The sequence below is a fragment of the Saimiri boliviensis genome, chromosome 21 (assembly GCF_048565385.1).
Source record: "Saimiri boliviensis isolate mSaiBol1 chromosome 21, mSaiBol1.pri, whole genome shotgun sequence".
Classification (NCBI taxonomy): Eukaryota; Metazoa; Chordata; class Mammalia; order Primates; family Cebidae; genus Saimiri; species Saimiri boliviensis.
The window spans coordinates 15,667,015-15,690,705 of NC_133469.1; the positions used below are offsets into that span (position 1 = coordinate 15,667,015).

Genomic DNA, 23,691 nt, shown 5'->3' on the forward strand with positions numbered 1-23,691 from the left:
AGTAACCATGTCCTAAAGTTTTAGAAAGGCATGTAGCATAGTGGAAAGATTATAACTTCTTCCTCTGTTGGGCTAGTGCTACTTATTAATCAAGAGTGCTAACATATGGAAAATGCCTAGGACAGGCGCCCCCAAACTTTTTACACAGGGGGCTAGTTCACTGTCCCTCAGACCGTTGGAGGGCTGCCATATACTGTGCTCCTCTCACTGACCACCAATGAAAGAGGTGCCCCTTCCTGAAGTGCGGCGGGGGGCCGGATAAATGGCCTCAGGGGGCCGCATGCGGCCCGCAGGTCGTAGTTTGGGGACGCCTGGCCTAGGAGAACCTGGCACATAGCGGCCACTCAATAGATGGTACTAACTAATTTATACCATTTATTGTTGCTGTTACTTAGCCTCAGGTTTGCCAGAGAGAGAACTTAATGTAATAGCATCACAAGTCTAGTTATATCTCAGACCTTTATTAGTAGATCAACAATGTCTGGGTGCGCTGGGCACTAGGCTACCTGGCCCAGCCTTAGGTTTAGAGAAAATGCATATTTTGGAAACATACAGATAACAAAGGCATGTCTCTGAAATGGCAACATTACAGGATATTAATTAATTTATTTATTTGAGATGGAGTCTTGCTCTGTCACCCAGGCTGGAGAGCAGTGGCACTCAGCTCACTGCAACCTCTGCCACCTGGGTTCAAGCAATTCTCCTGCCTCAGCCTCTTGAATAGCTGGGATTACAGGCACCCACCACCATGCCCAGCAAGTTTTTGTATTTTTAGTAGAGATGGGGTTTCACCATGTTGGTCAGGCTGTTCTTGAACTCCTGACCTTGTGATCCACCTGCTTCGGCCTCCCAAAGTGCTAGGACTATAGGTGTGAGCCACTGTGTCCGGCTGACACTACTTTCAGTGACAAGGAAAGGGCTTTTATTTGGTAAAACCAAAAGTAAGGTAAGTTTGAAATGTAACTGTATCCTGCTCCTCCTATATAAACAAAAAGCTTCTACTCCACTGAGATGATCTTTAGTGGGAAATCATCAAGCTATTACCATATGATTTCTCTACTCTTCCTTAAAAAGCAGAACTCCAAACCAACAAAACCAATCAAACAGACAAAAACCACCTCCGAAACAACTGAAAGGCTACGTTTCACCCAGGAGACAGTCCAATTTCCCTTCTTTGTGTCAGTCAAAATTCTTGAATGTGGCACATACACACCATGGAATACTATGCAGCCATAAAAAACGACGAGTTTGTGTCCTTTGAAGGGACATGGATGAATCTAGAAACCTCATTCTCAGCAAACTGATACAAGATCAGCAAATCAAACACTGCATGTTCTCTCATAGGCAGGTATTGAACAATGAGAACACATGGACACAGGGAGGGGAGCATCACACACTGGGGTCTGTTGTGGGGGCTAGGGGAGGAAGAGTGAGGGGTGGGGAGGTTGGGGAGATGTAACATGGGAGAAATGCCAGATATAGGTGACAGGGAGATGGAGGCAGCAAACCAACTTGCTATGTATGTACCTATGCAATAATCCTGCATAATCTGCACATGTACCCCAGAACCTAAAGTAAAACAACCACAAAAAGAACTAGAAAAATAAATTCTAGAGTAAGAGCCCACCGCTGCGTTCACTTCTACACCGCTCACTCTTTCCCTCAACCCCTGATCCAGCTCCATTTATACCCACTGCACTTGAACTCCTTGGCCTCTCTAGCATGAGATCAGTCTACCCTTGAAACTTTCTCCTCCCTTCTGGGTTTCTCCTCCAACATAGCTGCCCCCTCTTCCTTCTCTAAGTCCCTCTGTATAAGTGTTCTAAAAATTCTGCTCTGAGCTCAGTTTCCTCTTACCCATTCACCTATTTCATTTATCGCACGTGAACACCAGATTTCTAACCCAAGTTCCAACTATTCTACTAAATCCTAGGTCTTGAACTTCCATTGTGATTGAGATGATGAGTATAATATTTATTGAACGCTCACTGATGTGCTGAGCATCGTGCAAGGACAAAGTTCTCCGCGGTACTTAGGCGGGTTTTCAATGTGGTTGTTGCTTTTTACTTCTAGAACATGCGCACTTGGCTTTGAAAAGATATGGCACTACTGAAAAGAATGTAACATATACTGTTGAAACTGGGAATAATTTTGAACTAGTAGTTCATAAGGTATCTGAGACATGTCAAGTACTGCTGTTTGTCTCAAAATGTTTTTAAAATATCAAGTGTTGTCCTGGTAAGTTTGATGTGACATCCCAGAGCACCTTGGCACCCTGAGGTCCTAAACACTTTTGCATTATTGCCTCATTTAATCCTCACAATCCTAGGAGGTAAGTCTGTTATTATCCCCAGTATAGAGATGGAGAAGTTCTGTAACTTATCCAGCACCTTCTTGCTTGTAAGTGGTCAAACAGAGCCAGGAAATGGACTCAAGTGGGCTCCACAGCGCATGCTCTCAACCACTTAGCTATGCTGAATCTCCTGATCTAAATCTAACGTATCTTCTTCTCCCAAACCAGCTATTCTTCTCACCTTCTTTTATTAGAGTCCTGGTTCTAGAATCTAAGATAGAAGGGGCCCACAGAGGCCTCTGGCATTTCTACCAGTTGGCTCTCCAGTAGGCTGAAGAAACACTATTCCTAAAGCATTCTTTTCTATTTCTGAGTGGATTTTGTCCCTGACCTTTTATTTAAAAAAAAAAAATTTTTTTTGAGACAGGGTCTTGTCATATTGCCCAGCTGGCTGTAAACTCCTGGGTTCAAGCAATCCTGCCTCAGCCTCCTAAGTAGCTGGAACTCAGGTGCTTGCCATCGTACTTGGCTAATTTAAAAAAAAAAAAAAAAAATCAAGAGACAGAGCCTTGCTATATCACCTAGGTTGGTCTCAAATTCTTGGGCTCAGATAATCTTCCCATCTCAGCCTCCCAAGTAGCTCAGATTACAGGGTGCATGCCATTGTGCCTGACTGTCCCTGACTTTTTTTTTTTTTTTTTGGAGACAGAGTCTCGCTCTGTTGCCCAGGCTGGAGTGCAGTAGTGTGATCTCGGCTCACTGCAACCTCTGCCTCCTGACGTCAAGCGATTCTCCTGCCTCAGCCTCCTGAGTAGCTGGGACGACAGGCGCCTGCCACCATGCCCACGAATTTTTTTATTTTTAGTAGAGACAGGGTTTTACCGTATTGGCCAGGCTGGTCTTGAACTCCTGACCTTGTGCCTGCCCCTGACTTTTATGCAGTTCTTTTTTACACTGAAGCAAAACCCAAGAAAAGATATTTTTAAAAAGCTTTATAGGAATTTTTTATGCACAAGTCAGGTTAAAAACTACAGTAGATACACTATAAATATCTGTTGGACAAATAAATGATTAAATTCAGATTATGACTACTTCAGATTTTCTGGACAGCCACAATCAAATATTAACTCTTTTTTTTTTTTTTTTTTTTAAGACGGAGTTTCGCTCTTGTTGCCCAGGCTGGAGTGCAATGGCACGATCTCGGCTCACCGCAACCTCCGCCGCCTGGGTTCAGGCAATTCTCCTGCCTCAGCCTCCTGAGTAGCTGGGATTACAGGCACGTGCCACCATGCCCAGCTAATTTTTTGTATTTTTAGTAGAGACGGTGTTTCATCATGTTGACCAGGATGGTCTCGATCTCTTGACCTCGTGATCCGCCCGCCTCGGCCTCCCAAAGTGCTGGGATTACAGGCTTGAGCCACCGCGCCCAGCCCAAATATTAACTCTTAATAAGGTTTTTGCTACAAATTAAAATTCATTTTTCAGTAGCAACTGCTAGCCACATGGGCAAATTATAGGTAAGTATATTTCTTGGACATGTTTACATTTTTGGCTTCTCAGACACAAGCCCACTAGGTTAGTGGTCCCCAACCTTTTTGACACCAGGTACTGGTTTCACGAAAAAACATTTTTTCCACTGACCTTGGGCGGGGGCAGGGTGGACTTCAGGATGATTCAAGTACATTCATTTATTATGCACTTTATTTCTATTATGATTACATTGTAACATATAATCATACAACTCACTATAATGTAGAATCAGTGGGAGCCCTGAGCTTGTTTTCCTCCAACTAGGTGATTCCATCTGGGAGTGATGGGAGATACTGACAGATCATCAGGCATGAGATTCTCATAAGGAGCCTGCTGGGGTTTGCCACACGGTAAATAGAGCATGGCAGGGTTTGTGCTCCTATGAGAATCTAATGCCACCACTGATCTGACAAGAGGTAGAGCTCAGGTGGTAAATGTGAGTGACAGGGAATGGCTGTAAATACAGATGAAACTTCAACCATGTGCCCGTGGCTCACCTGTTTGGCCTGGTTCCCAACAGGCCATGGAGGGCTACTTATCTGTGGTCTGGGAACTGCAGACCCCTGCTCTAGGTAGATTTTCAATTTTTCCTTCAGAGCCTCTCCTGAATCAATCTCTTCAATTTTATTTCTCTCAATCTTTTTTTTTTTTTTTCTTTTTCTTCTTTTTTAAAGAGACAGTGTCTTGCTCTGTCAACCAGGTTAGAGTGCAGCGGCATAGTCACAACTCACAATAGCCTTGAACTCCTGGGTTCAAGTGGTCCTCCCACTTCAGCCTCAGGAGTGGCTGGGATTCCAGTCATGCACCACCACACCTGGGTCTTGCTAGGTTGCCCAGGCTAGACTTGAACTCCTGGCCTCAAGTGATCCTCCTGTCTCTTAGGCTTTTATTACTAACCTTCTGGAGTATAACAACTCCCTTGGTTACTAGTCTCTCTGTAGTCTAATCCACTTTGTACAACTCTCATTTTATTCATATCGTTTAGATCGTAACTAAACCTTGCTTATAAACTCCAAACTGCCCACTGCCAAGTCCTTTATTTTGGCATTTAGGATTCTCTACAATTTGCTCCCAACCTACCTTTTCAGTACTATGTTTTCATCCACATATTCATTCATCTGACATATACTTACAAAGTGCTTACTAAGGACATTGAGGAGTTGAAGATACTAAATAAGGTAGTACAGGAGCTTATGTTCTGCCCCAAGCAGACAGTGCCGCTAAGTTAAAGACATTGGATGTAGCCCCCTTTATGAATTCTATTTTGTTTGTTTGTTTTGAGATGGAGTCTCACTCTGTTGCCCAGGTTGGAGTGCAGTGGTACAATCTCAGCTCACTACAGCCTCTGCCTCCCAGGTTTAAGCAATTCTCCTGCCTCAGCCTCCGGAGCAGCTGAGACTACAGGCGCACACCAGCACGCCCAGCTAATTTTTGTATTTTTAGTAGAGATGGGTTTGCACCATGTCAGCTTCCCAAACTGCTTGGATTACAGATGTAGGCCACCGTGCCCCGCTCCTTCTATGAATTCTAAGAACCAGTCTTCCATTATAGTCTTTAATAAGGGAAATAGAATATGTAAAAAGATAATGCCAATATGCAATAAGATAGCAACGTATGGCTGGGTGCAGTGGCTCACACATGTAATCCCAGCACTTTGGGGGGCTGAGGCAGGTGGATCACCTGAGATCAGGAGTTTGAGACCAGCCTGACCAACATGGAGAAACCCCGTCTCTACTAGAAATATAAAATTAGCTGGGTGTAGTGGTGCATTTTGCAGAACTATAAACACAAAAAGAAACCTTAATGTCAAAGTTATGAGACCCTAAAGTTCACTGCCAGAAATTGTTGAGCTGTGAGGAAAGAAATCAAACCAAGGTGACTGATATATCATTCCTATCTCCCTAATCAACAGTAAGTTCCCTACAGTAAACAGCTATGTCCTGCTTGTGTTTTTACTTCCTGACACTATTTACAACATTGAGCTTGGCATACAGTAAGCACTCAGATGGTAAAAGAACATACATTTGACACTAAAAAGAATGCCAGGAAGTAGCCAAGACCAGCTGGTGGAAAGTCATTAGCTTTTCTGTTAACTTGATTGCTCACTGTTCTACCAATTTTTATAATCTATTTTTCAAAATGAACTCAAAGAATACCGTTTTACATCTCCCAACTGCCCTAAGCAGACAGTGATGGTTAGTGAAATAAACTGGGTTTAGCTCCTTCTATGAATTTCAAGAACCAGCTAGAATAAGCCACAGTATACCTAAACCTATTCCTGGCACAATGGGAAAAAAAATCTATTAAGAAACCCTTGGCCGGGCACAGTGGCTCACACCTGTAATCCTAGCACTTTGGGAGGCGGAGGCGGGACGGTTCACTTGAGGTCAGGAGTTTGAGACCTGGCTAACATGGTGAAACCTCATCTCTACTAAAAACACAAACAAACAAACAAAAAAAAAGTCAAGCATGGTGGCAAGCACCTGTAATCTTAGCTACTTGGGAGGCTGAGGCAGGAGAACTGCTTGAACCCAGGAGGCAGAGGTTGCAGTGAGCTGAGATCATGCCACTACACTCCAACCTGGGTGACAGAGCAAGACTCCGTCTCTATTTTACAGTTTAAAAAAAAAAAAAAAGCAAGAAAACCCATGAATAATTAAGATTGCTCTGGCTGGGCATGGTGGTTCAGGCCCGTAATCCCAGCACTTTGGGAGGCCAAGGCGGGTGGATCCCCTGAGGTCAGGAGTTCAAAACCAGCCTGGCCAACATGGTGAAACCCAATCGCTACTAAAAATACAAAAAATTAGCCGGGCGTCGTGGCGGGTGCCTGTAATCGCAGCTACTGGAGAGGCTGAGGCAGTGAGAATGGCTTGAACCTGGGAGGTGGAGGTTGTAGTGAGCCAAGATCGTGCCATTGCACTCCATCATGGACAGCAGAGCCAGACTCCCCCTCGGGGGGCGGGGGTGGTAGATTGCTCCTATATTTGTATCAGACAGACTGGGCCACTGGTAATATTTTACACTTTACATCATTCCAACGTATCCCCCAGCAGTGCTAAATTCCCAGTGGTTTACCTCGACTGCTTAACTGCCAAGTCCACTGACTATCCAGGAAGAACCTGCTTCATCTCTTAACCCCACCACACTTAAAAGATGCTTTACCTTTTCTCCTCTCTCTCTCTCTTTGTCCTTCTCTTCTTTCTTCTTTTTTTTCTCACTATGCCCATCCGTGTGGAGGCCAGGAAGTGGTGGGGGAGGAGCCGCTGCTGCAGCGTATGGGATGCTGGGAGGAGGGCCAGATGTCACTGTGACCTCTCCCACTGGCACAGCAGAAAGTCCTGAACTTCTCTTGGACTTGGAGTGTCGCTTCTCTTTATGCTTCTCCTTGTCCTTCTTCTTTTTGCTCTTCTTTGACTTCTTTTTCTTCTTGATTTCCCGGTAAGAATCATCTATCACTAACTCCCCAGCCTCCAGCTCCCCACCAGAGGACGAGTCTGATTCTACCAGAATAGGTTCAAGGCCTGAAAGATCAAGGTTAGCACTGTGGGACTCTGGGAACTGGGAGGCATCAGACCCACAGCCCTCAGGGCCAGGAGATGAACGTGGGTCTGAGGACGACTTGTGCTTTTTCCGGGCTGTTTTCAGAAAGCTCTGTAACTCATGTCCTAGGAGTAAAGCACCCTGCTCGTCCCGAGCTGATTTCTTTGAGGATTTTTTCACAGTCGCTTGTTGGGAGGGATACTGAAAGGACTCCTCCTCAACAGAGCCGCTTCCCTTCTCCTTTGGTGAGAGGATAAGTTTCATTTTTAAACCGTCAGGCTCCCGAAGGGTCAGTGTCTCCGTGTTCACATAGAGAGGTTTCATTTTTTTGGATTTGTGGGAGCCGCCATCCTCCAGGGGGAGTTCCCCGCTGCTTCCACTGACTTTCTTCCGGTGGTGTTCCTTTTTACTCTCCGAATGGCTTGAAGAGCCAGAGGATTTCTCCCCAGTCTTTTTGGAGGGCTTGGAGCTTGCTGCCAGTGGGGAAGTGATAGCTTTCAACAGGTCCATCGCTGTATCACTAGATTGCGGGCTGGACTTTTTCTTTTTCTTCTGTGACGATTCCAGAGAGGAAATGTCTAGAAATAATCAACAGAAGTACTGTCAGTATGATGGGAAGCAACTTCTAACAAGTTTCCTCTCTCATCAAAAGCACCTAGCTAACATGAGAAAGAGGCTAACAGGAATGATTTGAAGGGAGACCCTTTAACTGATTCCTGACACTGAGAAATGATGGCCTTGTGCTTCTCAGCGTGGTAGATTCTGCCTCTGACCCTGGACACAGTTCTTGCCACCAAAGTTCTTTCTCTTCATTAAGTCCTCAGAAGCAACCAAACGGCACATACCCAGAAGATCTGACTATCGCTGTGGGATTAGGGGAAGTTAACAATCCAGACTGCAGACAGAGTATCATCTGTTTCTGTGTTCAGGACAAACCCATTCCAGTGAAAGTTGAGTCTCCATCAGCTACGTGCGTAACATAGCTAAGAAAACTGGTTCTGTGAGTGGATATATACTGGTTGAGAAGTGACCCACAGGTGCAGGCCAGAGGGCCCAAGGACTACATATGGCAAAAGGGATGCTAGATAACAATGGGCACAAGATAAGTGGATGATTGGGGGGAGAAGGAACCTGGTACCTGGTGTATCACAAATGCAGACTGTTCTTCTATGCTGAATCCTCCAAAATACCAGCCCTCCACCTCTCTCCTCCTTCACACTGGTTTATCGGCACTCAGAACAAGAACCACTGTCCTGTTAAATAGGCCACTGAGTCAGCAACATCTGGATCCCTTTCCCCTACCCCGACTCCAAGAACCAGAGATGTGTTTATCCCGCCTGTTGCCCATTCCCATCCTCACCTCCATAGTAGTAATCATCAGAGGAGTGCTTCCTCTTCTTCTTGTGTGTGTCCGTCCCCAAGAAGTAAAGCTCACTATCCTATAATTAAAGAAGAATTGACCAATAAGAAGATGATGAGGAAAATGTAGTTTGGAACCACACTTGTCTTTGATGATTTTTGACTTCGGGAAACTAAGCACAAGAAATAATGAAAATAGGCGTGCACGATGTTTTATTTTTCTGTTGCAAAGTTATTAAAAAACACTCCCTTCTTCAAATATTAGGAAATATGGTAAGAAGGAGTTTAAGACTTTCTGGGCGCAGTGGCTCACGCCTGTAATCCTAGCACTTTGGGAGGCTGAGGCAGGTGAATCATTTGAGGTCAAGAGTTGGAGACCTGCCTGGTCAACATGGTGAAACCCTGTCTCCACTGAAAATACGAAAACCGGTCAGGCATGGTGACGCATGTCTGTAGTCCCAGGAGGCTGAGGCAAGAGAATCGCCTGAACCCAGGAGGTGGAGGCTGCCGTGAGCCAAGACCGTGCCACTGCACTCCAGCCTGGGCCACAAGAGCAAAAAAACTGCCTCCAAAAAAAAAAAAAAGAGTAATTTAAAACTTTCCTAATTTAAATTTTCAGGACTTACCTTCAACTTCTTCTTGGAAGAATTCCTGACCTGAGCAGCAATTTCTTCCTCTTCCCTTAAAAAATCTTTGTAAGAACGTTTTTTTTCTCGTTGGCTTCGGCCAGCGGCAAGTCCTATGTCCTCAAAGGTATGATCACCATCAAAACAATCTGAGAAGCACAGGTTTGTTTGAGAAAGGAAATGAGAAAGTCAAGTAAGTAATGACCAAATCACCATGCCCGTAATCCAACAGTCCCTCTATTTCCAAATTAAAACAATGTTTCAGTACAGTCCACTGAAATACCGGGCTAGACCCAGGGGAACAGAGTATTTCTTGATGATCTGGCTGCAAATACAAGAATCAAACCGGAAGAAACAATGTTTCCATGCTATGCAAAGGCCCCATGTGCAACCTGAGACATGGTTTCTTAGTTGTGGTTTGGTAGGTGGACACAGACTTGCCGACGAAAGGCTGAAAAGAATAAGGATTCATGTGCTGTGCTGTGCTGCTCTGTGGGAGTCCAGTATGTGATTCCTATCCCCAGACTCCTGCACACTGGAGCTGGCAAGGACCAAGAGTGCTGCAGGGGATCACCCCAATAAACTAAAAGACTCATATTTCAGACTCTCATGTAGGACCCCCTGTCCTGGTTTTCGTTTCCATGGGCCCAGTCTGGGGATGGCGTGGAGGCTGAGTGTCATAACAGTGCTCTGGACCATCACTTGGGAGTCCAGGCTGTGGTGCCCAGTCCTGGTCTCTATATCCATGGGCTGCAAGAATTGAAGAGGATACCCCCTTTGGAATGCTTCTGATTATGGGGTCATACCTTCTTTCTTCACGGAGTCATCATAAGCCATGGCGGTCCTGCAGGGCCTTTGAGAATGTGCCACTGTGTCCAGTCTCCTTCCCGTCTACAGGGCCAGGTCTGAGAAACAAAGAAGGAAAACCCTCCTGTAATGCGAAATCACTGTGGAGAAGCAACCTTCCAGATGGAAATGCGTAGTGATCCAAGGGCCGACTGGAAGGGCAGCAAGAAATAAAGGAGTGTCTTGTCACCTCCTCATTCTCTTTGTAAATATACTGGGGTTGATACTGCAGGAAGTACACTGGGCTTAATCAGATTTCAGTCAGGAATTAAAGTTGTCATTTGGGGAAGTATATAAAATACCTCCAATATAAAAAGTACTTTCAAAATTAACGAGAATTTCTGGAATGCCAACAGGACTGACAACACTGAGACAGGGTAGAAACCAACATTAAGTTAGAGGGATAGGTTCAATCATGGTTAAAAAATACACAGGTAAAGCAAGGCGCAGAGAAGACAGATTACACCAAACACCTGAAGACCATAAAATCCTACCAACTGAATTGGTGCAATGGTAACATCCATTGCTTTGCAATTTAAACAGAAATGATTAACTGTATAGGGACATTAAATAACTTCAGAGCACAGTTTCTTTTGCATTTTTGGGCAGGCCTACATGAATTTGTTCAAATTTCTGTAACTGTAAAAGCAGGCACACTCCTTACATCAGTTGACCATATGATACCTTTCACCACCACCAAGAATTTCTTAAAGGCTGGGTGAAAACAGGGAGATAGTTATCACTTGTCACTGGTCATAAAACTTTTATGATTATTAGGATCTTCACTAATAACTGATATAATTTAAATGTTCTAGATATTGTACCGAATTTTTACAACATTTTTTGGCATTTCAGTTTATATGCCCATCTTGATGGAAGATAGCAATGCTATAAAATGCACTGTAAGGTAAAGTTCTTTAAATGTCTTAAGAACAAGCAATGTCACAAGTCCTTCAGGAAATTTAAAATTATATACTAAATATTCTGGAAATGTCCTCATCCAATTAAGTCAAATGATTATAAAGTTAATCTAATTGATCATTTATTTAAATTTACCTTCATTATTATAAGGGGATTTAGAAATACTGAAGGACGCTTAAATTACACATTATGAATTCCTTCAGGTAGCTGTAGACAATACTGAAGCATGGAACTTTTGTGAAAGAAAAGACAAGTTTGATTAACAAGGAAACTTTCATAAGAGTTATATATTTTTTAAAAATAAAAGACTTATTTGCACAGATCAAATACAATGTACAGGTAGGCCTAAAATGAAAACAGGAAAATGAAGCATTACCAAGAATGATTTATAAGTGACATTAAGAAAAGAAACATAAAAAAGCATTTCTTCACTTCTCTGAGAAGTGAAATAAAGAATGGATTTAGTCAAAGTAAGAGAAGCTAGAGTAATGAAGCTACATTAACCTGGATTGTTTTAAAGATAAACTGCAGAACTGCCTGTTCGAAGCGCCTCTTCTTAGAAAACGAAGGGGACATAAGGTCAGCCCTCAGATAAAAATGCAAAGAGGCAGGATACATAATTAAGCCAGTTTTTCATGTTCCAGCATTTAAGTATGAAACTTTCTAGGTTTTTCACACCAGAAAAGGGAGGTCATAATTATATGAAATGTTGGCAAACGTGAATTCTCAATGGCGACTAATGTCTTCCCCTTTCCACCCAAGCGGTGCGAACTCCAAAAGGGGTACAGGGAGGAGAGGTGCCATGCAGGGGATTACATCCATTTATCTGAAAACAGTATATCCTGCCAATGGCACTAAAATGCTGAGTTTCTAAGAAATATATACAGATGATACTGGTTTTCATAGGCTGATAATGCCAAGAACTACCACTGGAGACCTCAAATTAAACGCTTTCTGCGCATGAATTTTGGCAAGGATATTTGAGAAATAATAGCAAAAACTTAACTATTAAATGTCACAAATACAGCCATCAATGTTCTGTCAACAAAAAAATGCACTTGTAAATGTAAGCAAAGGCTGGTCCTGAGACTTATAAACAGGGCTTCCCTTTGGTAACATCGAAATCAATATAAAACATAGTTGGGCAACCTAACAGAAGAGAAAGAAGTACCTCTGAAGACAGTATAACAAGATGACTGTATCGTGGTCTCGCTACTGACTGCTTTAAAAAACTAGTGGATTAAAAAGTTGTGAGAGGGAATAGAAAATTAGGAACTGCTTCTCAGACGCACAGACCCACACAGAAAACGTGGTGTTAGCATTACATATTAGATTAGGTCTGCTACTGTTGAATTTTCTTAAAAACACTGAAAGGCATTTTATAAATTACTGGATTAAATAACCTGAAGAAAAAAAATGAATGAGGCCTGAAGACAAGTCCAGTTCACTAAAGAACTGGGACAGCCAAAAGCCTGAAAAACTAAAATTAAACACAGACTCTATCTCTCACAGCTTGGCCAGGCTGACGGGCCCTGAATTTCTAGGTTCTTTAAAATCAGGGTATTATTGCAACTCAGGGTTTAGTTTTGGCCGTTGACTCATAGAAGAAAGATACCAGATAAACCTCAAGCAACAGTGTGAAAGAAAGCCAGAGTTTAGGCAACATTTATATAAGATCAGATGAACCCCTGATATTCCTTCCAGGTCTTGAATATGGTCCGTGAAAATTCAGAGTTCAGGGGTAGAGAGTAGATTGTGAGGATTAATGGAAATGAAAAATAGTAGGTTTTTCACACTAGAAAAGGGAGGTCATAATTACATTAAATGTTGGCAAATGTGAAACAGGTGTTGAAACCCATTCTCAATTCAATAATTTGGGAGTTTATAAAATTCAATGTTGTCAACTCCAAGAGGCAGGAATAACTTTGTCTCAGTGTGCTAAGATACGTTAAGTAAAAGTTCATTATTTTATACTGGTGCTACAAAGACAAAACCGGTACCATAAAAATGTATACTTATGTAGAAATTGTTAAATAGCTCTTCGGGGACTTTTCTTCAGGATATGAAAAGGAGGCAGCAGAGTTGCTCTTTCCCTTGCAGACGAGTATACAAGTTATGTTCATTTGGGATGCCCAAAGTAATAAAAATCATCAGATATGATTTTGAAATCATAGTATAACAACAAATCTTTGTTATTTTGAAACTTCAAATAATACTAAAAAAAAAAAAAAAGGTTTCAGATGGTTGCTTTTTTGAGGTCACGTGAGCTCCTGCAATCACTAACAAGCTTCTTCACCCCATAATGTAAATGAGTATCGAAAGAAAGGAGACAAAGGGAGCCCCACCAAAGGGCCAGTGAGAGAAATTCTGAAATCCAGGTCTGTTCCAGGATGAGAGCCTTGTCCAAGATTCTGCGTTCTCTTCTTCCAGCACTTCTTTCAAGAACTCAAAACGACAGTCAGCGCAGGTAAAGGAAGAGCAGCATCCACCGGTTGCCAATTTCTGAAAGGTTCTTCTTGTTACTTCTAGGATACAAGCCCGTGATGCCTTCTCATTTTCGTCCAGGTTTCCTCCAATCTCCGAACACAGCGGCTCCGCATCCTCTTGCCACTCCCCTTCTCCGGGGACCTACCTAGGCAGCACTCCCAGCCCCTGCCAGCTCTGGAAGCTGCAGAGATCCCGACAGTCTGGGATGGGGATGGAATCCTCTCATTGCAGTGCAATTAACCGGAACCACGACCACCGCACAGATTGGCTGACAACACACATTCCAAAAGACTAGCGATAGAAATTTGGACAAGCCTTGTCCAATCAACAGGCTTTATTTGGGATTCAGCTGTGTGTGTTTTTTTTTTTTTTTTTTTTTTTAAATGTATTCTATTAGGAGGAAATAGAATCGGCCGCCAGTTAGCCCTCAGAGAGAGGGGACAGGGATGTGTCTCCGCTTCTGCACGCTATCAAGTGAATCTACAAGTAGTCGTGGTGGAGGGAAAACGGGCCCGCGTGGGGCAGGCTCCCACCGCGGAGGCGCGGCCGGGCCGGGTGGCGCGCAAAGCACACACACAATACCGGGTGATGGACACCATCGGCCCCCGGGACCACCGTTTTTGGGGCTCCCCACGGCAAACCAGGGGGATTCTCCCGGCAGTTTTGCGGCAACAGCTACTTCAACAAAGCTCTGCGAAGAGGAAAAGAAGAAAGCTCCTCGTAGCCTCTCCTGCCGGCCGCGGCCCAGCCCTCCCGCGGCCCCGAGCCCTCGCCCCCTGACAGTCCCCGGGACCCCCCGCATCGCGGGCTCCCAGCCGCGCAGCTCGACCCGGACCCGGCTTCCCGCGTCCCCGGCGGCCTCCCGGCGCCCCCGAGGGCGGAGACGGCCCCGGCAGGGGGAGGGGCGCACCGGGCCCGCAGGCCCCCGGGACGGCCGCACGCCCCCTCCCGGCCCCGCGGCTTTCCCGCCTTCCCCGTTTGAACAGCTCCCGCCCGCCCTCCTCCTTCTGCCCGCTCCAGCCCCTTCCTGGGGGCGGCTGCGGCCGCTACTCCAGTCCCCGGCTCGGCCCCTGGGCTAGGCCGCGACGGGCCTGGGGCGCCTCGGAGGCGGTGTCGCGGGCCCAGGACGGCGGGTGGCGGCGGGGCGGGGCTGCTGCCGCCTCTGGGTGGGGGCCCGGCCCGGCCTCCTGGGGGCTCCGCTCGCCGCTACCTTCACTCGGCTCGCCCGGATCCCGCCTCAGCGCCGCCGACCGCCGCCATCTTGGAGAAGGAGAGAAAAGCGCGAGCGGCCAGGGAGCCTCAGTCGAGCCCAGAGCGCAGGCTCGGGCTCCGGAGGGGGAATCCCGGTCCGCCGAGAGCGTCGAGCGCATCGAATAAAACTCGGAGCTTGCGGAGCGCGGGAGCTGGCGTTTCTTCCCTGAGAATGTTGCCGTGTGCCAGCCTTGCCCTGGAAGCTGGCAACTATGCCGCTGAATCCTCACTGTATTCCTGTCGCGTTTTTGCAGAAGAGAACCAGGCTGAGACGAGTGACGTGCCCAAGGACGCGCAGGTGGTCGGAACGGGAGACGGAGTGCGGCTTCCAGTCTTCTGATTCCGAATGCGGTGCGTTCCCCAAAATACGGTGCTGTTTCTTTCAAGGTGTTTATATACAGTACTTCGCCGCTCTGCAAAACCTAGATCCATGCAGATTAATAGCAGGGTGCTTATTTGGACGTCAGCATCTGCCTTTGGCTATCTGGCAGATTAGAAGTGACGGGGAAGAACGTATCTTTGTACCAATGCACAGCAGAATCATTCGCATGGCGAGTCGTCTACATTTCTTAGAAACAGTCTTCAGAGAGAGAGAGGAAGAGATGTCGTTGACAGGCGAGAACACAGTTTTTCCGATTTGCTATGGAGAACTCGGACCAATGGGTGGAAATTACAGTGTGCAGAACTCGGTTGAATATGAAGGACAACGCCAGGGGCGGTGGCTCACACCGGTCATCCCAGCACTTTGGGGGGCTGAGGCGGGCGGATCACCTGACGTCGGGAATTCCAGACTAGCCTGGCCAACATGGTGAATGAAATCCCGTCTCTACTAAAAATACAAAACAGGCCGGGCGTGGTGGCTCATGCCTGTAATCCCAGCACTTTGGGAGGCCGAGGCGGGTGGATCACGAGGTCAAGAGATCGAGACCATCCTGGTCAACATGGTGAAACCCCATCTCTACTAAAAATACAAAAAATTAGCTGGGCATGGTGGCACGTGCCTGTAATCCCAGCTACTCAGGAGGCTGAGGCAGGAGAATTGCCTGAACCCAGGAGGCGGACGTTGCGGTGAGCCGAGATCGTGCCATTGCACTCCAGCGTGGGTAACAAGAGCAAAACTCTGTCTCAAAAAAAAAAAAAAAAAAAAAAAAAAATTACCAAACAGCCAGGCGTGGTGGCAAACACCTGTAATCCCAGCTACTCTGGTGGTTGAGGCAGGAGAATCGCTTGAACCCGAGAGGCGGTGGTTGCAGTGAGCCGAGATCAAGCCACTGCACTCCAGCCTGGGTGACAGAGCGAGACTCCGTCTCAAATATATATATTTATATATATATATATATGAAGAAGAACTTATTTTTCTAGTACAGTTCAATAGTATAATGGCCTTCCTTGTGAGCAGCGAGCTCCCTTTCACTGGAGGAGCTCAACAGAAGCTGGTGTTACTGTTAAGCAGAGAGGTTAGAGACGTAGTAGATTGGCTTCTAGAGTTGTGAACCCCATACAACATAAAATCGTGTGTTTGTGCAATGTGTGTTTTCCTGGGACTGAAGCCCCGTCAAAAATTAAGAACCCCTGTCCTAGCGGATTTATCATTGCAGAATTAGGCAAGTGCTTGAAGATGATGTGGTCATGAGACCAATAGAAGCAAGGTGATTTGTCTAAGACCACACTGCTAATTCGTCATCAGAAACAGATTAAAAGCCAGATTGCTGGACTCTTGGTTCAGTGCTTTTTGTTATGTCATGCTCTCTCTCCCTCTGCACTGAGTAGAAGACTGATTCTGTTTCTTACAACTGTGAGATGCTGCGATGTTAAAACACCTGTTAAAGTTGCTGAAATTATTTGCAAAATGTAACTGCAAATACTTAATAACACTAGCATGGCCTTTTTTCTCTGCAGCTCCCATCCTATTCACCAAAAAGACAGGCAATGAATTTCACCGAAAGGTGTTAGATTACATTTCTGGGACACTTTGTCTTATGTTAGGCTTCCCTTTGAGATTTTTTTGTTTGTTTTGATGGAGTCTCGCTCTGTCTGGAGTGCAGTGGTGCAATCTCAGCTCACTGCAATCTCTGCCTCCCGCGTTCAAATGATTCTCCTGCCTCTGGCTCCTGAGTAGCTGGGACTACAGGTGCCCACCACCACGCCCAGCTAATTTTCATAGAGATGGGGTTTCATATGTTGGCCAGGCTGGTCTCGAACTCCTGACCTTGTGATCCGCCCACCTCAGCGTCCCAAAGTGCTAGGATTACAGGTGTGAGCCACTGTGCCTGGCCTCCCTTTGAAGTATTTAAGAGCCCTAATGGTGTATTTCCTTTTCATTCTTCAGAATCCTAACTCCATTGGTCAGGATGATTTCAGTTGTGACAGAAACCCAATTCCATGTACTTCTCCAGAAGAGGGGAATTTATTGGCTCACGTGACTGAAATTTCCAGTACCTGCAGACATGGTCACATCCAGGGAGATAACTCAAGCTGGTCCCTTGACATCTCTGTGGTGCTTTCCTCCGAGTTAGCTTTATTCTCTGATTCAGGTGATGACTCCAGCAGCCCCAAGCTTCATCCTCTTTCCTGCTAGCAGGGTCCCTGGAGAGGGAGGTTTTGTTTGTTTTGAGACAGGGTCTTACTCTGTCACCCAGGCTGGAGTGCAGTGGCATGATCAGAGCTCACTGCAGCCTCGACCTCCTGGGTTCAAGCAGTCCTCCCACATCGGCCCCCCAGGTAGCTGGGACCATGGGTGCACACCACCATGCCCAGCTAATTTTTGTATTTTTTGTAGTGATGGGGTTTTTACCATGTTGCCCAGGCTGGTCAAGCTCCTAGACTCAAGCGATCCACCTGCCTTGACCTCCCAGAGTGCTGGGATTAGAGGTGTGAGCCACCAAGCCTTACCTGGGAGGGAGTTTCTTTTTCCTTTTTGCTTTGGCAAAAGGCATGGGATTGACTCTTATTGCCTGAATTGGATCGTGTGTCCAGACAAAAAACAATCACTATGAGCAAAGGCGTTGGGTCTGCTGATTGGCTAAAGTAAAGGCATTGGGTCTGCTGATTGGCTAAAGCAAAGGTGTTGGGTCTGCTGATTGGCTAAAGCAAAGGCGTTGGGTCTGCTGGTTGGCTAAATTAGGTCACCTGCTTACCTCCCAAAGTAGGTCGGGGCAGACACAAGGAAAATCAGGGGTTGTGGTCAGAAGGGTGAGTGCATGCTAGGAAGGCAAAAACAGTAGCTGTCCCCACAATGTACCACTAGCTTGGACCTAAAAGCCTTATGAGTCCCATTGGTCCCATTGCTTCTTTTATTCCACCTGAAGATGGGGTATATCAGGTTCTTGCTTATCTTAAGCTCCGGGAGACCTGAAGTCAGATCTCTCCTCAGCCTATTCTCTCAATCACAAAATGCCATTAACTTGTTCCCGGTCTTGGATCATTGCACGTCCACTCATTAAACAGACATTTATCGAAAACACAGCACGTAGCGAGCACTATCCTAGGTGTTGGGAATAGAACAGTGAACAGAACTGACAGTCCTTGGCCCCCTGGAAGCTTACATTCCGGTTGGATTGGGGGACACAAAATTAAGATGGAAATACTACATTCGGTGATAATCAGAGGTGGAGAAATGATACCAGGTTGGCTAAGAGAGTACTAGCTGGGGATGAGGGTAGGAACAGCTTGTTCTTTGAAGCAGTAATCAGGGAGGTTTCTCTGTTGAGGTGCATACCGGAGCTAGCTCAGCCAGAAGTGGGTTGGTGGTGGGAGCCAGGAGGTCATAGTTCCTCGAATGGATTCAAGTTCTTCCTCTGTACCTTGATGGAAAAGTATTCTTTGTTGAATATCTTTTCACAGTTCTCTTGCATTTTTGAAACTTGGAAAGAGAGAAAAGAGGACCCCTTGGGGTGGCCTAGTCATGGTGAACGTTTGTGTGTGTGAATGCCTTTTCCCAGCTAGGTACAGAAGTTCACACCTGTAATCCCCGCACTTTGGGAGGCTGAGGTGGGCAGATCATGAGGTCAAGAAATCGAGACCGTCCTGGCCAACATGGTGAAACCTGATCTTTACTAAAAATACAAAAATTAGCTGGGCTTGGTGGCACACACCTGTAGTCTCAGCTACTCGGTAGGCTGAGGCAGGAGAATCGCTTCAGTCGGGAGGTGGTGGTTGCAATGAACTGAGATTGCGCCACTGCACTCCAGCCTGATGACTGGGTGAGACTCTGTCTCAAAAAAAAAAAAAAAAAAAAAAAAAAGAGAAAAAGAAAAGAATGCCTTTTCCCATGGCAAGTGAGGATGGCATCTAGGATCTGTGAAGATGGAACACCCCCTAAGTGCAGGCTTTTCTCTGGTCCACCTGACCTCAGGAAAACTGCCTGGTGCGTGGCAGCAGCAGGGGGCTGCCTATCACACTGTGCTTTGTTTGGGCATCTCCTTCTTCAGACCATTCTTCTGTGCTCTGCTCTTTCCAGATGTGTTTTGAGCAGCTTCTTTGTATTAGATCTGAGGGGAGGATGCCATCCTGGGTACATACATCAGACAGGGCCTTTCACTAGAAGTGACGGGACCTAATTATAACTACCTTAAGAGGCAGGCAGAGGGACATACCACAGATACTCAGTCTGTGAGTATGCCCCAAATTGCAAAATAAAAAAATAAAGAGAACAGTAGAAATATATGTAACTCATGTAAAAAACAAAACAAAACAAAACAGAAAACACTCAGAGCCAGAGAGAAGCAGGCCTTCTGGAAAGTTGGGTCCAGGGATTCAAATCCTTCCCTTCTAACTCTATTCTCTCAGGCTGGCAGTCTCTAGGGGCCTGGAATCATGGCCCCAGGTGGCCTAGGCTTACGTCTTTATAGTCTCCTGACCAGAGAGGAAAGAGCATGTTCCCACATCAGCAACACACACACACACACACACACACACACACACACACTCCCAGAGAAGAACTCCAATCGGCTGGCGTGGGGTCATGTGATGAGTATTGTTACAGACTGTTCATGGCACACCATAAAGTTGCAATAGCGTGTTAGTCCTTCCACAAAAGAAAGGGGGTCTATTCTGGGAAGACAAATAATAAATGTCTCCTATGGTGAAGCAATGATACTTTTTTCCTGCTTTTGAGCAACTTATTATCTTCTCTGTGTCTGTGTGTATCTTGTGGGCAATGTCAATCAAGTCCAAGTCCATAATTACCATGGTACAAATGTCAAAGATAGGTGTGCCTCAATAGATGGGCCATCTCTCATTGGGCTATTACAATAGCTTCCTAATTGATTGGTATCTTCAGGGCCTCCTCCCCACTTGCAAGTCCATCCGCCATTGCCATCAGGATAAAGCCCTGCTAACGTGAGCCTTCCAGCTAATGAATTCTTTTCTCTTCCTTCCTTCCTTCCTTCCTTCCTTTCTCTCTCTTTCTCTCTCTCTTTCTTTCCTTTCTTCTTCCCTCCCTTCCTTCCTTCTCTTTCTTTCTAGATGGAGTTTTGCTCTTGTCACTCAGGCTGGAGTGCAGTGGTACAATCTTGGCTCACTGCAACCTCTGCCTCCTGGGTTTAAGCAATTCTCCTGCCTCAGCTTCCCGAGTAGCTGGGATTACAGGCATTGCCACCATGCCCAGCTAATTTTTGTGTTTTTGGTAGAGATGGGCTTTCACCACGTTGGCCAGGCTGGTCTTGAACTCCTGACCTCGAACTCCTGACCAGCCTGGCCAACATGGTGAAACCCCATCTCTACTAAAAAAATACAAAAATTAGCCAGACATGGTGGCACACATCTGTAGTCCCAGCTACTTGGGTTGAGGCACGAGAATGCTTGAACTTGGAAAGCAGAGGTTTCAGTGAGCTGAGAGCATGCCACTGTATTCCAGCCTGGGCGATAGAGGGAGACTCAGTCTCAAACAAAAACAAAAATTAAGAGGGTAGCTCTCGTGTTCAGTGTTTTTTCTTTGCTTGTTTGTTCTTGAGACAGAGTCTTTCTCTGTGGTCAAGGCTGGAGTGCAGTGACATGATCTCGGCTCACCCCAGCCTCCACCTCCTGGGCTCAAGGGATTGTCCTCCCTCAGCCTCCCAAGTAGCTGGGACTACAGGCGCCCACCACTACATCTGGCTAATCTTTGTATTTTTAATAGAGATGGGGTTTCACTATGTTAGCCAGGCTTGTCTCTAACTCCTGACCTCAGGTGATCCAACTGCCTTGGCTTCCCAAAGTGATAGGATTACAGGAATGAACCACTCTACCTGGCCAACACTACCAGGTACAGTGTTTTTTTTTTAAACCACCAAAACCAAGCCAAACCAAAACATCAAAAAACGAAAACAAAAGGACACGTGGAAACCTTGGGAGGTGGTGGATGTGTCTATTAACTTGATTTTGATGATGGTATCATGGGTGTTTCCATATGTCTCAGTCATCAAGTTTTCCACATTGAGTCTGTACAGTTCTTTGTATATCAATTATACTGTATCAATAAAGCTGTTTTAAAAAGATCAGCTAGAGCCACAGAAAGAATGTAATTTGAATGCCCCCTCTCCAAGTCATCTGATTTTCTACACACCTAGTAGCATGTATCTTTTCCTGCACTTCCCATGTTGCATTTTAACAACCTTTCTACACACCTTGTTCCCCATTCCTCAAGGACTGGGCCTGTTTCCAAGTCATCTTTGTCCCTCTGGGTACATGGTAGGTACAGTATTCAATGAATCCTTTTGATTAGATGTCACTGAATGAAGAATGGACAAACAACTTTTCTTGGGACTCAGAGGGGGCAGATGAGAATTGTTTGGGAAAGTTATAGGAGGCATATCGAAAATGAGTCTGGTTCACCCAGTCCATCCCCCATTGTCTGTAGCAGAAAATGCCACTGCCCAGGTTACAGGATTGGACAGATTGGTTCCCATCAGTCAGGATGGACATCTGCTGGTGCACTCGGGAGTGGGGAAAATTAACCCTGGAGTAAAGCCCTCTTGAATCTGTCTAACAGGCTTCAAAACAAACCTTGAAGGGATCAAACTGTTTTCAAGTACCTTCACTGTGTCACAGAACAAAGCTCAAGACAGTCTATAGGAATACAAATATCTAGTGCCCAAACAAGGTGAAATTCACAACACCTGGCATTCAATAAAAAAATTACCAGGCATGGGGAGAAAAGCAGGAAAATGTGACCCACAATGGCAATCCATATAGACAAACCCAGAAAAATTAGATGACAGATGACGGAACTAGAAGACAAGCACAATAAATACAGTCATTACAACCATATTCCATAGGTTCAGGAAGGTGAAGGGAAGCTTAAGTGTGCTGAGCAGGGACACAAAAGATGTAAGAGGGACTCAAGAAGTCATCTGGTTCCAGTCTAATATACCAATTAAAAATAGATATATGCAGAGAATATTAAAAAACATAGCCCACTGCCGGGCGCGGTGGCTCAAGCCTGTAATCCCAGCACTTTGGGAGGCCGAGGCGGGTGGATCACGAGGTCGAGAGATCGAGACCATCCTGGTCAACATGGTGAAACCCCGTCTCTATTAAAAATACAAAAAATCAGCTGGGCATGGTGGCGCGTGCCTGTAATCCCAGCTACTCCAGAGGCTGAGGCAGGAGAATTGCTTGAACCCAGGAGGCGGAGGTTGCGGTGAGCCGAGATCGCACCATTGCACTCCAGCCTGGGTAACAAGAGCGAAACTCCGTCTCAAAAAAAAAAAAAAAAAAAAACATAGCCCACTTACATGATGTCTACCAAAAATTCACTTCAAATATGATATATAGGCAGGTCGAAAATAAAAGGATGGGAAAAGATACATTATGCAAATAATAATAAAAAGTAGGAGCGATTTTATTACCATCAGATAAAGTAAACCTCAGTGTAAAGAAAATAAGCAGACACAGAGTGAGACATTATATAGATAAAAGGGTCGATCTATCAGAAAATATAGTCATCCTAAATGTGTAAGGACCAATCAATAGAGTTGCAAAATATGTGAAGCAAAAACTGATGGAAGTGAAAGAAGGATATAAATACAAATTTGACAACCTAGATGAAATGGATCAATTCTTCAAAAAAAAAAAAAAAAAAAACCACACACTATCACAAATAGATCTTTTTACTAGCCCTACAAACTCTTGAGGAAACCAAAATAATAATTTGAAAATTTTCAAAAATTAAATCTCCATGTCCAGATGATTTTGCTAGAGAATTCTCCTAAATGTTTAAAGAAGAATTAAAGTCCATAAAGTCTCTTTCAGAAAACAGAAGACAGGATACTTTCCAGTTTATTTTACGAGGCTAGCATTACCCTGAGGGCAAAACCAGACCATACAAAAAAGGAATCTACAAATATTCCTCATGAATACAGGCAAAAACATCCTCAACAAGATATTAGCTGTTAGGTCTCTGAGTCCAAGCCTGGCCATTTTAGCCTTGCTGACCTGCATGTACACCTCTGGATGGTCCCTAGAAGCTGGAAAATCTGAGGTAACCACAAGTAACCAGGTGGCCACAGAAAGAAGTGAAACAACTTGTTCCTGCCTCAACTAATTTCTCTCCACCTGCAACCTGCAACCATTGTTCCTGCTCAGCCTTGCAGAATTTCCCCCTTGGACATTGGGTTTTTCAAGACCCCAACCCCTGTAATTATGTAATTTACCACACCCTCCCCTCTGCTTGCAACCAATAACCCACACCCTTATGATCATGCCTATTTGTAATAGATAACCCCTACCCTTGTGACCATGCATGCTATGACACCCTTCCGCTCCCCAAGATAGATTACCGACCCTGCCTTTGTGACCATGCATCCTGTGAGGTCCTTCCCCTCCCTAAAAGAGATTACCACCTTTAACTGACCACTT

The 23,691-nt window shown here is 45.3% G+C and overlaps 1 protein-coding gene across 4 annotated transcripts in view; it reads right to left on the reverse strand.

Moving 5' to 3' along the window:
- The window catches only part of HMGXB4 (HMG-box containing 4), a 34,997-nt gene extending 19,767 nt beyond the window's left edge, over positions 1 to 15,230 (reverse strand). Inside the window, exons 1-6 of one of the 4 annotated variants that reach the window (XM_039463195.2) lie at positions 14,813 to 14,877; positions 10,155 to 10,253; positions 9,349 to 9,497; positions 8,724 to 8,802; positions 8,502 to 8,616; positions 6,986 to 7,941 (exon numbers count right to left, since the gene is read on the reverse strand). In XM_039463195.2, the coding sequence (XP_039319129.1) occupies positions 6,986 to 7,873 (888 nt within the window). In that variant the 5' untranslated portion in view covers positions 7,874 to 7,941; positions 8,502 to 8,616; positions 8,724 to 8,802; ... (1 more) ...; positions 10,155 to 10,253; positions 14,813 to 14,877. Of the gene's footprint in view, positions 1 to 6,985; positions 7,942 to 8,501; positions 8,617 to 8,723; positions 8,803 to 9,348; positions 9,498 to 10,154; positions 14,294 to 14,812 lie in introns of all 4 variants that reach the window. The other 3 variants (XM_039463194.2, XM_074390991.1, XM_039463197.2) reach the window with 3 other exon arrangements.
- Positions 15,231 to 23,691: the final 8,461 nt, after the last annotated feature.